This window comes from Eretmochelys imbricata, chromosome 2, assembly GCF_965152235.1.
Source record: "Eretmochelys imbricata isolate rEreImb1 chromosome 2, rEreImb1.hap1, whole genome shotgun sequence".
NCBI classification, from domain to species: Eukaryota; Metazoa; Chordata; order Testudines; family Cheloniidae; genus Eretmochelys; species Eretmochelys imbricata.
The window spans coordinates 171,589,666-171,604,444 of record NC_135573.1 but is presented as its reverse complement, the minus strand read 5'-3'; the positions used below and the strand labels follow the sequence as shown (position 1 = coordinate 171,604,444).

Genomic DNA, 14,779 nt, shown 5'->3' with positions numbered 1-14,779 from the left:
GTATAACATTCATGCTAGCTCTCATCCAGTAGCAGTCTAGCTGCAGCAGCATAGGTAGTGGCAGTGGAGGCAGGGCCAAGCCCATTGGTTTCAGGCATGTGTGTACTTGGCACCGATCAGCTGCTGCTACTCGTGCTGTCATGGCTACGCTGCTATTGACACTTAAGCCAGCTTGATGAGAGCTAGCGCGAGTACCAATACACTCAAATCAGATTCCTAGCTCGTAGTGTTTGACCCTAAAGCGTGTGTATATTGTGCCTGGCCACTCTGAAAACCACGTATGCACATCGCTTAACTCACAGGAGTAATCCAGTTGACTTTAAAGCTAAACGTGTGCATAATTGTGTGCAGGATCAGGTCTTTTATCTGACCATCTAAAATAAACTGAGACTTTTGCCTTCTCAAATACCTTACTCAGACAAACTTATGCATTTAATGTACATTTATATTGTCAATACTACTGGCGATAAACATGAACAAACCATAAGTGTGTGCCCTGTAGTTCATCGGCCTTGATGAAATTAGTCTCTTATCTACAGTTGTATGTTAAATGTTTCTAATGTCATGTTGTGAAATCCAATAGTCTGTGTCTAGGTTCTATATTAAGGATAAAGTGGAAAATATTCATAATTGGGTAACAAATATTTTGAAATCAGAAAACGTATGGGTAAAAAGAGAGCTATAGCTTTGGCACCATGATACATGGAAGGAACTGTCTTTAAGTAGTTCAACTGGTCACAATCGTAGGATTTAGATTTAAAGAATACTGGAACAATGGTGGGCACATGCAAAATACACAGAGAGACTTGCTGCATTGCATAATGATTCCGTTCAGGGTTCCTGGTCTGAAGATTTATCTCCCATTTTAAATAGCAAATCTTGTGTTTTATTGGCAGTTCCATGAAGCTCTTTAAAGAGCACAGTCTGAAAGCATGTGAGCTTAATTTCTCAGTTCTCAATTATCGTTCACACGTACACCTGTCATTCAAGTTTGTGTTTGTGTCAGAAGGCATGAATATGTCTCACTGTTGTTAGTTGTGCTGCAAACATTATGCCTATTTGCTTTCTCATTATATTTTGGCATACAGGAAAATTTACTCAAAATCTTTCAAAAAATAACTAGTACAGTCCCTAGCTCCCATTTTTTAAAAATAGTACATCTTTGAAAACTAGATTTTTGCTTAAACATCCATTTGAATGCTGTTTAATAGCAGAGAAGAAATGGTAAACTTGGATACGAAGGATCATTTAAAAGTACATTGAATATTCACCTTTTTAAAGTGATGAATCCTTCCAATAGAGTATTATGAACTTTTGTTTGCCTAGCCATAATTGTTTAATTATCAGGTTTCATCAAGGTTTCAATTCAGTCGGGGGGTGGGGTGGGGGGAGGGGCTGTTTGTGGGTGTGTGTGTTCGTGATTGGTGAATTTTCCAAGGCATTCAAGTTCAAATACACATTCAAGTTGTGCGTATTTTCACTTAGATTTTATATTTGGCCTTTCTTTTCTTTCTTTGGGGTCTGGAAGGCATCGACGTTCCAGATGGCAATCCTACTACAGTACAACACAGAAGATGCCTATACTGTTCAACAGCTGACAGACAGTACTCAGATAAAAATGGTAGTGTCTTAATTATGTATTGTATTACACTAGTTTTATGTTACCACTGCAATGTAAAGTCTCTGGTCATGGGGTTCAGCCCACTTACTGCTATCATGAAAAGGGGAGCAGACGGTGAGATCTGTTTGACTTAAACGTTAGTTTTTGTTCTTCTGGTAGCAGTTGTGTTGCTTTGTTGGTCAACTTACCTTCCTGTTCAGTTTCCAGTAATCATAACCTCTTCTAGGTTTTATTTCTGAGGTTTCTAGCAAATCCTGAAGTGTGTAGACACTCTTACTAATCACTATGCTGAATCCTTTAGAATTATATTACTCTCTGCCTCTCTCCTCTGCTCCTGTAATTCGTCATTGGTTTTCTAGTGCGTGTGTTTTTGTTTTAAAACTTCCGTTTTTGGGAAACGTGGTAGTCTCCCTTTATTATCAAGTTCCTAGACTTTCCCATATGTTTTATATCCTGAAAGATTAAGAACATGAACACGTTGAGAATATAGGCGCATTGGCTAAGCGTTTGTTTTACTTGGAGAGGCAATGCCCTACTGTTTCTTCAAAAGCAGACGCTGTACCTCAACTGTTAAGAACCAGGTGTAAATAGGCTCACATGAGGTCTGCTAAGGCATGTCAGGGAAAAGCAAATTACCCATGGTCTGCAAACTTAAGTGACCTGCCAAAGAGAGAATAAATCTGTGAACACAAATTAGAGTTTTGGATGCTTCATAGAAAATTCATAGGTGTTTGTCCACACTGGGGAATTGCCTCTCTTTTATGGACATTGTCAGCCACCGATGTAGCTGCACCCAGTGCAAACCAATAGTTGTAATTTTCACGGATGGAGCTTCCACCTGCTTCAAACTGGGTTCAGTTTCAGCAGGGAAAGTAGCAGCTTCACATGTCTATACTGGAGATATACACTGGTGCAGCTTCCTCAGGGACTGGCCTCCAGTGTTTTGTATTGGGAAAAAAATATTCAGACATCTGCCATCGTGCATTTTCTGAGTTCTTACTCAGCATGAATGAAATAGTCTTTGGATAGATGCTTTCCTGCATGTCAGCACTATTTCGTGGGGAAAGGGTCATTAATGGGGTAATTGGAAATTTGTCTGGTTGAGGAACCTCAGAGTAGTCTGGCACAAGAAAGGGGAAAATCTACGATTGGGTTCATGCTAAAGTGGAATGCTTTGTCTTTAGTCCTCTAAAATGAAAAGTTTTTAATATTTCCCTGAAGCTTTTGTGGTATTTTTCAATCATTTATTCTCACTGTCTGAATGCTCGACATGTTGTATTTTTCAATTTTTCTGTACCTATTGGTGATTTTTTTCAATTCTGCCTGCAGGACATATTTTTGTAGCTATGAAAAATGAAATTTGAATAGTTCCAGTACATTGCAGGACCTTTCAATTATTTTGTTATAACTCAATGTCAAAATTCATTGGACATTTGAAAGAAAAATGTATTTTAAGTTTGCATTGATAATTTCTCCTCTAACTTGTAGGATATCTTGGCACAAGTTCTACAGATCTTACTGAAGTCAAAGTTATTGGTAAGCTCTTTTGCTTTCTTGCATATTTAATTTATAGAAAAACATTTTAGCAAATATACAATAATTTTTTGTTTGTTGTAGGTTTTGGAAGATGAAAATGCAAATGTGGATGAGGTGGAATTGAAGCCAGATACCTTAATAAAACTATATCTTGGTTACAAAAAGTAAGAAGAATCTAATAATATAAACCAGTTGTGTATAAATGGTAACAATCTGTTTCTCTGAAGCTCCTGCTATTTATAGTGTCACTTTAGCAATGCTATAGCTATGGTTGAGCAAGCAGTCTAATGGGTCTATAAAGCTAACAGGATTGCACTCACCAGCAGTGTCAGTAAACATACTCTCACCTCTTCAGCTCTTGATTCTTGCTAGTCACTGGGGCACAGTAAAATCTGGTTTAATTTAGTTAGACTTTGATCACGTAGACACATTTGGCTAGTGTGCCATCACCGCGTTTTTTGCCATTGGTCCTGACTTACGCAAGCCAAGTAAATAAATTACATTTAAAGGGGTCTTATTAACTAAAAAAAAAAAAAACACCAAATCCAAAGATTTAAGCGCATGGCCATTAAAAACAGCCCCTGAAAAAGATCAGTGTGCTTATTTAGAGATTTTGAGCGCTGAAGTGCCTTAAAAACTAAGATTCTCTTTGCAGTGTCTTTCTGTTCGCTCCTGTTGTTCCAATGCCATTTTTATAGCTATACATCTCAAACTATACAGTAGTGGTTTTTGTGTAATCTCAGTTATGAATTCCATACTGATGATGGTTTATTTAAGAAACCTTTTAGTCTAGCGCATGTAACTTAATCCACATTCTAAAAAATAAACCACATTTTGTGTGAAATGAAATGAAATTTGTATTTAGAAATCCTCCCTTGTATTTAATCTTTTTCCTTTCCTCCATATCTGAGCTAGAGGGATGTTCCAAACAAACTAGACGGCTGAGTATTCTCTCTTATGAGAATTCATAAACAGTTATATTATTTGGTGTTAGCAACACTGATGTTGTTCTGCTTTGTCTAGAAGTAACCTCTTATTTACATGTAATTATAGCCATATCAGATTTACAAATTCTATAGTCGAGTGTTCTAAAATAATGTCACTTATTTTAAATGTGGAATGGTAATAATTAGCCATGTGATCAGCAGGTACCATGATCATCCTTGTGCAGTGTTCTTTAACACTGGATGTATTTCTACCTGTTTTGTTTTAATGTTCACTATCTTTTTTTTATACTCTCATTTTACGAAGCAATCACTTCTTTTGTTTGAATTTCAAAATCAGTTAAATAGAGAAAATTCTGTTTTCACCAGTGCAATGAATTCATAGGGATGTTTATAACTATGGCTTATTTGAAAAATATCAAACTGCAATAGTGGGTTTTGGGTCAGGATTTCTACCAATCTTCATAAAATATACAAATGTGTAATGCAACAATATCTATACTTAAAAAACAAATTAATTAACATTATTATGAAGGAAAAATTCCAGATTTAATCAATCCTCTCCTTGCTAGGATCAGAATGTAGTAAGTTAATCAACATATTGACTTTTCTCCTAAATGTTGTAATTCCCTGTTGTCCCATGTGTATGCTCATAGAATTGGAGTGCAGCATCAGTTCCATTTCTCTCTCATAGAGGCAGCACTCCGAGTGAGGCCAAAAGTCTGTGGGATAACTAATTGCAGTTGATCTGGTAAATAAACAGTAATCCAAATTGTTCACAGCTTGTTCTTGAGGAAGATTAAGTGGTAAATTTTCAAAGTTCTGTTTTCAAAAGTAACTTACAAGCCTAACTGTCAATGAGACTTAGGTTTCCTAAGTACCCGAGTGACTCTTGAAAATAGGGCTTTGGCTCTTTTGAAAATGTTATCCTTGGTTCCCAGAACAAATCTTAAGCTTTGTATGTTTTAGTTTTAGGTAAATTTAATACAAATGGAAGTTTTGCTTTGAGTTTTTATTGTTAAAGTTCCTGCAGTATCAAACTCTCTCATATGCATTGTGCTAGTAGTTGTTGAGGACCAGAAAGTGAAACTGGCATATAGGGTTGTACTGTCTTAAAGCCCTGATCCTGTGACAGTGACCGTGTCTGTGTGGATGGACCCATATTGACTTCAGTGGGGTTTCACATGGGTGCCAGGATCGACACATGAGGATGCAGTTCCAGTTTTGGGTCCCATGTGAAGTACAATGTAAATAGTGAACAAATATGAATGGTAAAAATAAATGAACCTTAGAATTGAGTAATGCAGGTAAATCCCCCCCCCCCCCCCCCCGATATAAGTTCCTTTTAAGTTTCAAAGTCTGTACTCCTTTGACAGTCAAATGCACAAGTAGTTTTTATTTTACTTTTGTGATCAAAATTCCTAGGTTTCAAACATTATATTTTGTTATCTTAGTTATTTTTAAAACAAAGCCATAGTTTGAGATCTATTTGGTTTTCTCCTTAAAAGAAGACTCAAAACTTAATTGAAATGTGCAGTTCTCCCAATTTAAGTCTATGCTTTTGCACCAGGATTTTGTCCAAATGTGTTCTGATTCTGCAAACTCAGGGGGGGCTATTCACATAAGAAAGAGTTTGATGGATAAATCTCATTATCACTTTGAAAAATCACAAACCTTTCTTGTATTCACCATTTTGTTGGGATTATGGTATATAGGGTCCAGTTGTGCTTCTGTACCCTAGAATACTATGAAATGTATTCCATCTGGCCTAGGTAGCCTTTACAATAAAGAATATCACAGTGTTAAGATCATTTGAAGATCACTGCCCAATGTCACATTTGGGGGAAAGGAGGCAACTATGAAATTTCTCTCCTATCCTATCCTCCTTGTCCCTAAGTAAGAAAAGTTGTGTTGGGAGCAAATGGGGGAAATTCGTTCTTTTTGTAGAACTGGAAATGGAAGGAGTAATCAGATATTCGCAACTTTCCATTCAGATTTTCTTTCTGAAATTAGGCTAATTATTTACTTCCCTTTCCTGGCAGCAAAAAATTGAGGGTCAACATCAATGTGCCAATGAAGACTGAACAGAAGCAGGAGCAGGAAACTACACACAAAAATATAGAGGAAGACCGGAAACTACTGATTCAGGTGCGTTGGATAGTAGTTTGAGATCAACCACATGCCATTGTAGGCGATCTGCGACTGCTAGTACCAAATATCCCCAGCTGCCGGAGAGTACACTAAATAGCTCTTGAGTTACTGCAGTGAATTCTTTGCCAGGTGACTGGCTGGTGCGTCTTGCTGACATGCTCAGGATCTAGTTGATGCCATATTTGGGGGTCAGGAAGGAGTTTTCCCCCAGGTCTTTGCCTTCCTCTGCAGCGTGGAGCATGGGTCAGTTCCTGGTTTAACTAGACAAAATGAGAGATTCTTTATAACATGAAGTCTTTAAATCATGATTTGAGGACTTCAGTGACTCAGCCAGAGGTTAAGGTCTATTATAGGAGTGGGAGGCCTGAGGCAGGAGGTCAGACTAGATGATCACAATGGTACCATCTGGCCTTAGTCTGAGTATGCTTCAGCCCATGAACTAAAGCTCATAACTTTTCAATACTTTTCATGAAAATATTGCAGAATCTTGCTTTTTTATATTTATTCCTAAAAGAACACAATTCCTGGGTAAAACAAACTTGAAACAAAAGACATATAACAGGATTTTCAAATATTTATCTTCTATAAATAGAAAACGTAGGGGGATGGCTTTTTGTTGTTGCTGACATTGAACAACATAGTAAGGAGCGTTTAGGTTCTGAGGATTCATACATTGATTTTGCTGGGCATCTAGACGAGATGTAAACTTCAGAACGTTGTTCAGATTTAGATGATCATCGTGGAGTTGGCTTGCATTGTACCAGCTGCAATTCCAAATCCACCTACCGAGGAAAAAGTTGTATTGGCTCTAAGTGTGAGCCTTATTTTCGAAGTGAAGTACATTCATTCAGTAGGCTGCTTGTCTGACACGGTTCTGGCTAATGTTGCCATCGCTGTCCATTACTAATCCTGGCCTTATGCAAAGCAATTTGTAATCATGTAGATTCTTATGTGCCTAAGAACAGGCTTATGGCGAGTGTTGACTGTTTTAATCAGACACTCTGAAACTTCTCAGTAAGAACTCTGTGTATGCGCATTGCCTCTCGTTGCACCACTGGTCAATGTTTTCATCCCCCTCTTCGTTAGCAGATACAAGCCACTGGTAGAGGCATGATAAAGCTCTGAAGGCAGTGTTTCCCAAACAGCGGGTCACAGGAAGGTTCTAGATGAGCTGTGGGCCTGATGCGGAGGAGAGGCTCCCAAGGGGGAGAGAGTGTTGGAGAGTGAGCCCACTGCTCAGTGGTGACTCCTGTCTAGGGTGACCAGACAGCAAGTGTGAAAAATCGGGACGGGGGTGAGGGGGTAATAGGCTTCTATATACGAAAAAGCCTCAAATATCGGGACTGTCCCTATTAAATCGGGACATCTGGTCACCCTACTCCTGTCCTGTAGGACTGGGCCCAGCTCCAGGTGTTGCCATCTGGTGAAACGCTACACTCCCTAATTTGACTCGGCCGCCCCTCTGTTATGACAGAGGAGGCTGGGCCAAACCTGAGTTGCCCTGTGACCCCATATGCTATGTTGCAGTCCTAGGGTTGCCAACTGTCTAATTGCACAAACCCAAACACCATTGCCCTGCCCTTCTCTGAGGCCCCACCCCAGCTCACTCCAGCCCCCTTCCCTCCCTCGCTTTCCCCCACCCTCACTCACTTTCACCGGGCTGGGGTAGGGGTAGGTGGTGCAGAGGTGGGGATGAGAGGTTTGGAGTCTGGGATTCGGACCCTGTATGGGTCTCAGAAAGACAAATGGAGTTGGTGGGTTGTCTTAGTAAAAAGTTTGGGAACCACTGGCTTGCTCCACAATGGCAAATTGTATCTTCCTAAGAAAGTCTGTTTCTACTTTGCTATTTAGGCTGCTATTGTGAGAATTATGAAAATGAGAAAGGTTCTAAAACACCAGCAGTTGCTTGGAGAAGTTCTAACCCAGCTGTCCTCAAGATTCAAACCACGAGTTCCAGTAATTAAGGTATGTCAGATCAGCAATAATGGATCTTAATTTTTTTAACAAGTGTCTGAATTAATGGAATGATTTTAGAAAGATTAAAGAAATAAGTTATTCAACTATTATACTTTTAAGTAGGAAACGTTTAAATATTCTCTTATAGCTTCTCCAAGCATATTGGTATGGGGAAGCTAAATAATAAGACTTCGTCATGTGCCAATAAGCATACTGTAGCATGAATTGTGAAATAATAATTTATCATACAGTTGTCAAAATAAAGGAACCAGATACATCTTGGTTTAATTGTTTTATTGCTCACTTACAGAATAATAATGTTCAGTGAGTCTCCCAGGGAATTAGTGACATTTGACAGTATCAAGTCACCTTTATTTCATTGAATGGTGTTTGTGAGTGGCGTCTTCTAGGCATGGCCAAAAAATTCCCATAGTTTAAATGGTCCATTATTTATGCCATTTCCCTGCTAAATAGTTTTAATGCTAGTCTTCAGGAGAAATATGTATTCAGCATGGCACTTAACAGTGAAAACTGTTAAAAGCTTATAGCAAGCAAAAAGTTTTCTTGCTCTTAAAATACCTGCTGCAAAGTGCCTGTCTGGGGTTTGTTTTATGAAATGCACTCCTGGCCTTTCCCCATCTCTCCTACAGAAATGCATTGACATTCTGATTGAGAAGGAGTACTTGGAGCGTGTGGATGGTGAGAAGGACACCTACAGTTACTTGGCTTAGCATTTTTATTAGCAGTTGTCTGACTGTGTGAGACGCTCAGCAAATAGTTATGTGATTGAAAGAATGAAAACAACTGAACTTCATAGCAGCCAGTCTGCTGCCATTTGGACCTCCCTTTTTAATAACTGAGACCAGGACTCCCATCAGCCAGTCTCAGATTTACATCGGAACTGCTCAGGATTGACACATTTCAAGTATGTAAATATGGACACCGATGCCATTTAACCTAATTTAAGAACAGAAAGGAATCAAACCCTTCTCCACTGAGGGTTGCATGCTACTGCATTTAAATCAATACATGGGCTATATGCTAAATAGCTGCCCCCACAGGCAGCGCTTAGAAATGTCGGCAGCACTTTGAGAGCGAGTCTGAAGGGACCTATGTGTAATCTGCTATGAAAACCCATTTGTATAGTGTGTTTCATTTTTTAATGTGATAAATAAAAAAAAAATTAAAAGATTTCTGTACAAGTTGCATTTGGTTTTATTGTTCTAAGTTTCACTACTTTCTAAATGTAAATAAAAGGTCTAATGATTATGAAAGCTACAGTAATTCATTAGTTTTGCTTTCTTTCATTTCCCTGTGATTCAAGCAAAACACAGCACTGGATTGAAAAATCATTCTGTATCTGTGGCTTGGTGGGGGAGGAGCGTGCACTGAATTGTGCGCACGGATTTTTTCAAGATAAATAGCAGAAACTTGGAAGATGGGCAACAACGTTTTGGCATTTGTTTCAGAATTTTTCTCAAAATGGATACACCAGAAACTAAACTCATCTACTTACGCTGTCAGGTGATATTTTTGGCCAAGATTAATCATGTCACTTTTCTGAAGTGTGGTAATATATTTTGGATGCACATTCCCACAGACAAAACTATTAAAATTAGGTACTTAAAATGGGAATAAATGCTTTAGTTTTGAATCTCAGAGCATGTGTGCTGATGCTCAATCTTTTTTCATATAGTGAGTGAACTCTAGCTCTAACATCTACAGCATTGTTTCTTTAAACTTACATAATCTCCTGGCTGTGGAAGCCTGATTAAAATGCAATAAAGCCAAACCCTTGTTTCCTAATGGTGGGAGTTCTGTACTCACTATCTCTACAAATGGAAAATAAATTCTTGCTCTGAGTGTTTCCAAGTCCTCATTGTGAGCAGAGGCTCCAACTTGATTTTTCGGGTGCACCTTCTGGACTCAGACACACCATAGCATTAAACCTTTTTCTTAGAAATCCCCATTCCCTCACAGTGTGCGTTATGAGAAGTGAAGAGAGGTGGCTAACAAAGATGTGTGAGGAGATTGTCTTGGCAACTCTGCACCTCCTGGACTTGAAGCATTTAGAGGGGATAAAACGGTTCTGGTTTTGCTTTGTTGAAAACACTGCTGCTTTGCCCTAGTGAAGATGTAACAAAAAATGGCCAGAAAAAGTGGCAAAAATGAGTATACCCTATTGAATTAATTGTGGGGAGCTGTTGTTACAAGTGAGCTAAAGGCTTTAAAAACAGTCTTGTGTCACACCCATCTCTAAGAGGTGTGCATGCTGCTACTAGGCCTGTGTCAACACACTGCAGTCTGCCCTTACAGTAATACAAACTGTTGGGAAGGTGGTAAATGCCATTTGTAGTTTAGAGGAATGTTGTCTGTGGTTATTTTTTTTGCCAGTTTTAAAGTGCTGCATTTTTGACACACTGACTTGTATGCAAGCCATGGAGTTGGTGGTTGTTTTGGGTTAGGCTCATTCAAAAATGTTTCTGCAGAACACTCAGCACTTTTCCCTGGGAAGAAGGACTAAGCTAGAAATGGAGGGGGGAGAATGGTTACAATGCCAGAAATGGTTATTGCTCTGCTATGGCTTACCAAGCTCCTTGTTTAAACTGCAGCCTGTGTAGCTCAACTGCGGTCCGATAGTTTCTACACAAGGATAGGAGTGCTCTGGACCAACAAACGGAAGCAGAAGAAAAAATCTGGTTAAAGTGAGCTAGCAGATGGATTTATAGCCACTTTCTGAGATGGCCTGTGGAGAACCCAAGTTAATAGAGCAGCAATTATCCATTTCTGCTAGTGCTCCCAAAATACTGAGAAGGGTACAGGGTGGCAACAGGTCTGTGGAGTCTTCAATATAAGCTGGCTGCATGGCTGCTGTTTTTCCTGTAATGAGGTATGGATGAATTCTTGGTTTCTGCTGGAGCCTTTGAAAAGGAAATGGCCTAACTTCATTATCATGCACATTGTGTAAAGAGTTGTCACTTTGGATGGGCTATCACCAGCAGGAGAGTGAATTTGTGTGGGGGGTGGAGGGTGAGAAAACCTGGATTTGTGCTGGAAATGGCCTAACCTGATGATCACTTTAGATAAGCTATTACCAGCAGGACAGTGGGGTGGGAGGAGGTATTGTTTCATATTCTCTGTGTGTATATATAAAGTCTGCTGCAGTTTCCACGGTATGCATCCGATGAAGTGAGCTGTAGCTCACGAAAGCTCATGCTCAAATAAATTGGTTAGTCTCTAAGGTGCCACAAGTCCTCCTTTTCTTTCTACAAGATAGTGGAAGTTGTTCCAGCAGAGACCGATGGAAGTTAGTCTAGCCTTAGGATAATGCGTTGCTGCATTATTTCAGCATGAGGGAATACCACTGGTGAGTACTGAGGGGACTGCTGACATTGCAGCACTCGCCTTCTGGAAGCTAATGGCACCAGTTTGGGACCACTACAGTGGTGGCTGTCTGTCAGGGAGGTTTGTATGGCAGATGTTGCAGGGGTGAGTGATCAAGGTAACTAAGATCCCTGGGGGATAGAAACTGGGGTTTGAGAACTGTGCTTCCATCTGGCATGTGACTATAATTTAATACCCAGTGTGTAACTTCTTGCAGTAAAATTCATATATTGAGCCCATCTACTTTGTGAAAGTTTATCCTTGCCCTTGTCTGCAGTTTTGAGTGATAGGGCTCTGGCAGCTGTTGTGCACCAAAAGCAAAGAACGAATGCCGACTTTCACACTAAACCAAAAATCAAGCTAATCCCATTTCAAAACAAGCCAATCCCTAAGTACCCAACACTGACTAGATCCCCTCCAGTGTGCAGTCTGGGACTGTGGTAGGGCCACTGTGCACCCCTGACTCCCCCCTTGCTTGCCAGGAGTTAAATCCAAAAAAAAAAACCTACAACCCAAAAACAAGCCCAGTTTCTGTTTTTTGCCCCCCAGGTTTGGCATGTCAGGTTGGCAATAGCAGCTCTTGCAAATGAAGGAGGATGACTCTGGGAAGTAGAGGACAGAATAAAACATAATATACTGACAATAGCTGGTTTTGACCTTTCTTAAAGGTTTCATTTTGAACCTTACTGAAATGTCTTTTGCAAAGGAACAAGTTGCTGTACAATTTTCAACCGGCTCTCTCTGTACAGCTGAGTTCCATAGTGGGTGCTGCCCTGTTCTGGCCAACTTGAGGGCTGTGCAGTAGTAAATCAGCCAGGATCAGGTACCACTATTACAAAAAAAGCCAATTCAAATCCATCCACTTCAGACTTGCAGCTGTTAGTATGCTGAGGCCAATGGGCTCTAGTGTACAATATACCCTAAAACAGTGGTCGCATGCCCCTAGGGATACACCTAGATATTTGCCTAGTTTCACAACACACTACATAAAAAGTACTAGAAACAGTGACTTATTTATATACTATACACTGAAATGTAATTAGTAATTAAAAAAATCAAGTAGAATATAAATGTTGTATTGTGATTTTGTGAACAAGTAGTTTTAAAGTGAGGTGAAACTTGGGGGTATGCAAGACAGACTCCTGAAAGGGGTACAGTATTCTGGAAAAGTTGAGAGCTGTAGGGCAGTGGAAGGACACTGTTCCATACTTACTTTTTCCCTTTGGAAGAGAATTAAGATAAGTGTAGTTTAAGAACTAAAGTAGCCTTAAATCAGGCTTGTGTGTAGAGGCTGTTAACTAAAGGCATGCAGTTAAAGTGTATTAATTAACATGGACTAACTTAGCTGAACATCACCTAGAACGCAATTAAGATGCCCCCACATACGGTTTGGAGAAAGGGTCTGTGCCTGCCCCAATTTAAAGACTACCACTCAGTTCAAGTGAATACACAGGTTTAGGTACTAACTTGTCCTTAAAAACAAAGCAGCAGGGGGACTGAATTTATTTTCCTGTGCTTCCCAGTCAGCTAATTGTGTTTTAGTCCCCCACAGACAACAGGCTAAATAAATACTCATTTTAAAAAAAATAAAACCACACTTGTTGCTGCTTTTACCTTTTCTTTAAGTGCACGATGTACCCTCAAAAGGCTCTTTCTCTACCGAAGTTATTTGAACTGCCTAGAACAACCACTATAGCTCAAATACACTCAAAATGAAGAAGTTCAAGTATCCTTTATTCAAGGTTGAAAAATGTACCACACCGCATTATTGCAAAAGTTCATTGGTACAAAACACTTTGCAGCTAGTGAGAAGGCAATAAAAAGTTGATTTTGAAATTTGTTACTATAAATTACTGGTACAGTACTTCGCAAATTCAGGATTTCAAATTGCATCATTTTTCTAAAATTGCCCACAGTACTAGAAAATTCCTGGAGATAAGGCAGCTGTTCAAAAGTAGAGGTAGCTGGTATCAAGGGATTTCCATTTCTCTTTCAATGCCTACATATTTCAGTGCATCAGCCTGGCTATATCTGGGGAGGAAAAAAGACGTACATACCAAAGACAAGATTAATAAAGTTGTAGCGTACTCGGTCCCATCAGTAATGTCAAGAGGAGTTTAAGGTGCTGAGCCTCTCAAAAATATTGGGATCCAGTCACATAAAAGGTTGAACACACTTCTGTTGCCTTTGTGCCCTTGCATTTAAGTTATTGTGCTGGAAGAAGACAAAGGAACAACCATGGTGGTAGAGTGCTCTAGTGCTGTGAGAGCCCAATTCATGTTAAAACAGAGACTTTGGGGTAGAAATCAGTGTGCATAGACTTGTGGGAATTTCATTTAACTGATAGATGATAATGCTTAGTTGGGAGCTTTTTTTTAAACTTTAAATTTCCAGTTGTAGGAGAAGAAGGGGAGGAAGAATAATACCAGACATTGTATAGCTTGTGTTAGCTACGATAAGAGTGTCTTGAATATCAACATAATTATCTTGAAATCAAATAAGTTCTCAAGCAGCATTTTTCTCACTTTGACTGATGGAAATATTTTTTCACCAGTGTATGTATGTACAGTGAAACAATGTTCACTGAAATTTGCCAATAAAAATCTAATCCATCCAAGGCTAAGTATAAACTGATAGTCAATAAATTTAGGCTGGAAATTAGATGGTTTCTAACCATCAGAGGAATGAAACAGCCTTGCATTAGTTTGATAAATATATAAACAGGACAGATGGTGGGTTGCCTGTCATAGCAGGGGCCTGAACGCAATGACCCAGGAAGTTTGTTTCAGAGTTGTGTTTCCATAAACGGCAATCAGTGGACCAGATTTCTAAAGCTACTCAAGCTACTTTAAATCACCTTTGGATATGGGACTTAGCTGTCAAAATCATTCTGGCTTTGCAACACTAAGCAGAGCAATGCCTGTCTTTAAAAATCTGGTCCAGTGTGCCGTCCGCACTAGACAATGAATGGCGCAACTGTTTGCTCCACCTGTGTGTTTAAATAGCACATAAGGCAGGAGGCTTAAGCCTAATCTATACTGGAAAAGCACCAGTAGCACAAATGTTTTATTTTGCTTGGGAATTTAAAAGAAACAACTCCCAAGCACTTTAAAAATGTCTCAATCACCCATGACAGATTTTACTGTCAAAAGTTCTAAGTGTAGATCTGGTCTTTTATAATTGGCAA

At 39.4% G+C, this 14,779-nt stretch overlaps 2 protein-coding genes across 6 annotated transcripts in view; one reads left to right on the top strand and one right to left on the bottom strand.

Moving 5' to 3' along the window:
• Nucleotides 1-9,412, top strand: part of CUL1 (cullin 1) — an 81,632-nt gene extending 72,220 nt beyond the window's left edge. For both annotated transcript variants that reach the window (XM_077810969.1, XM_077810970.1), the window contains exons 17-22: nt 1,529-1,621; nt 3,110-3,157; nt 3,239-3,321; nt 6,144-6,249; nt 8,104-8,217; nt 8,859-9,412. In XM_077810969.1, coding sequence (XP_077667095.1) covers nt 1,529-1,621; nt 3,110-3,157; nt 3,239-3,321; nt 6,144-6,249; nt 8,104-8,217; nt 8,859-8,939 — 525 coding nt within the window. In that variant the 3' untranslated portion in view covers nt 8,940-9,412. The remainder of the gene's footprint in view (nt 1-1,528; nt 1,622-3,109; nt 3,158-3,238; nt 3,322-6,143; nt 6,250-8,103; nt 8,218-8,858) is intronic.
• Nucleotides 9,413-13,305: 3,893 nt separating this feature from the next.
• The window catches only part of EZH2 (enhancer of zeste 2 polycomb repressive complex 2 subunit), an 85,650-nt gene continuing 84,176 nt past the window's right edge, over nt 13,306-14,779 (bottom strand). For all 4 annotated transcript variants that reach the window (XM_077810964.1, XM_077810966.1, XM_077810965.1 and 1 more), the window contains one exon: nt 13,306-13,623. In XM_077810964.1, coding sequence (XP_077667090.1) covers nt 13,563-13,623 — 61 coding nt within the window. In that variant the 3' untranslated portion in view covers nt 13,306-13,562. The remainder of the gene's footprint in view (nt 13,624-14,779) is intronic.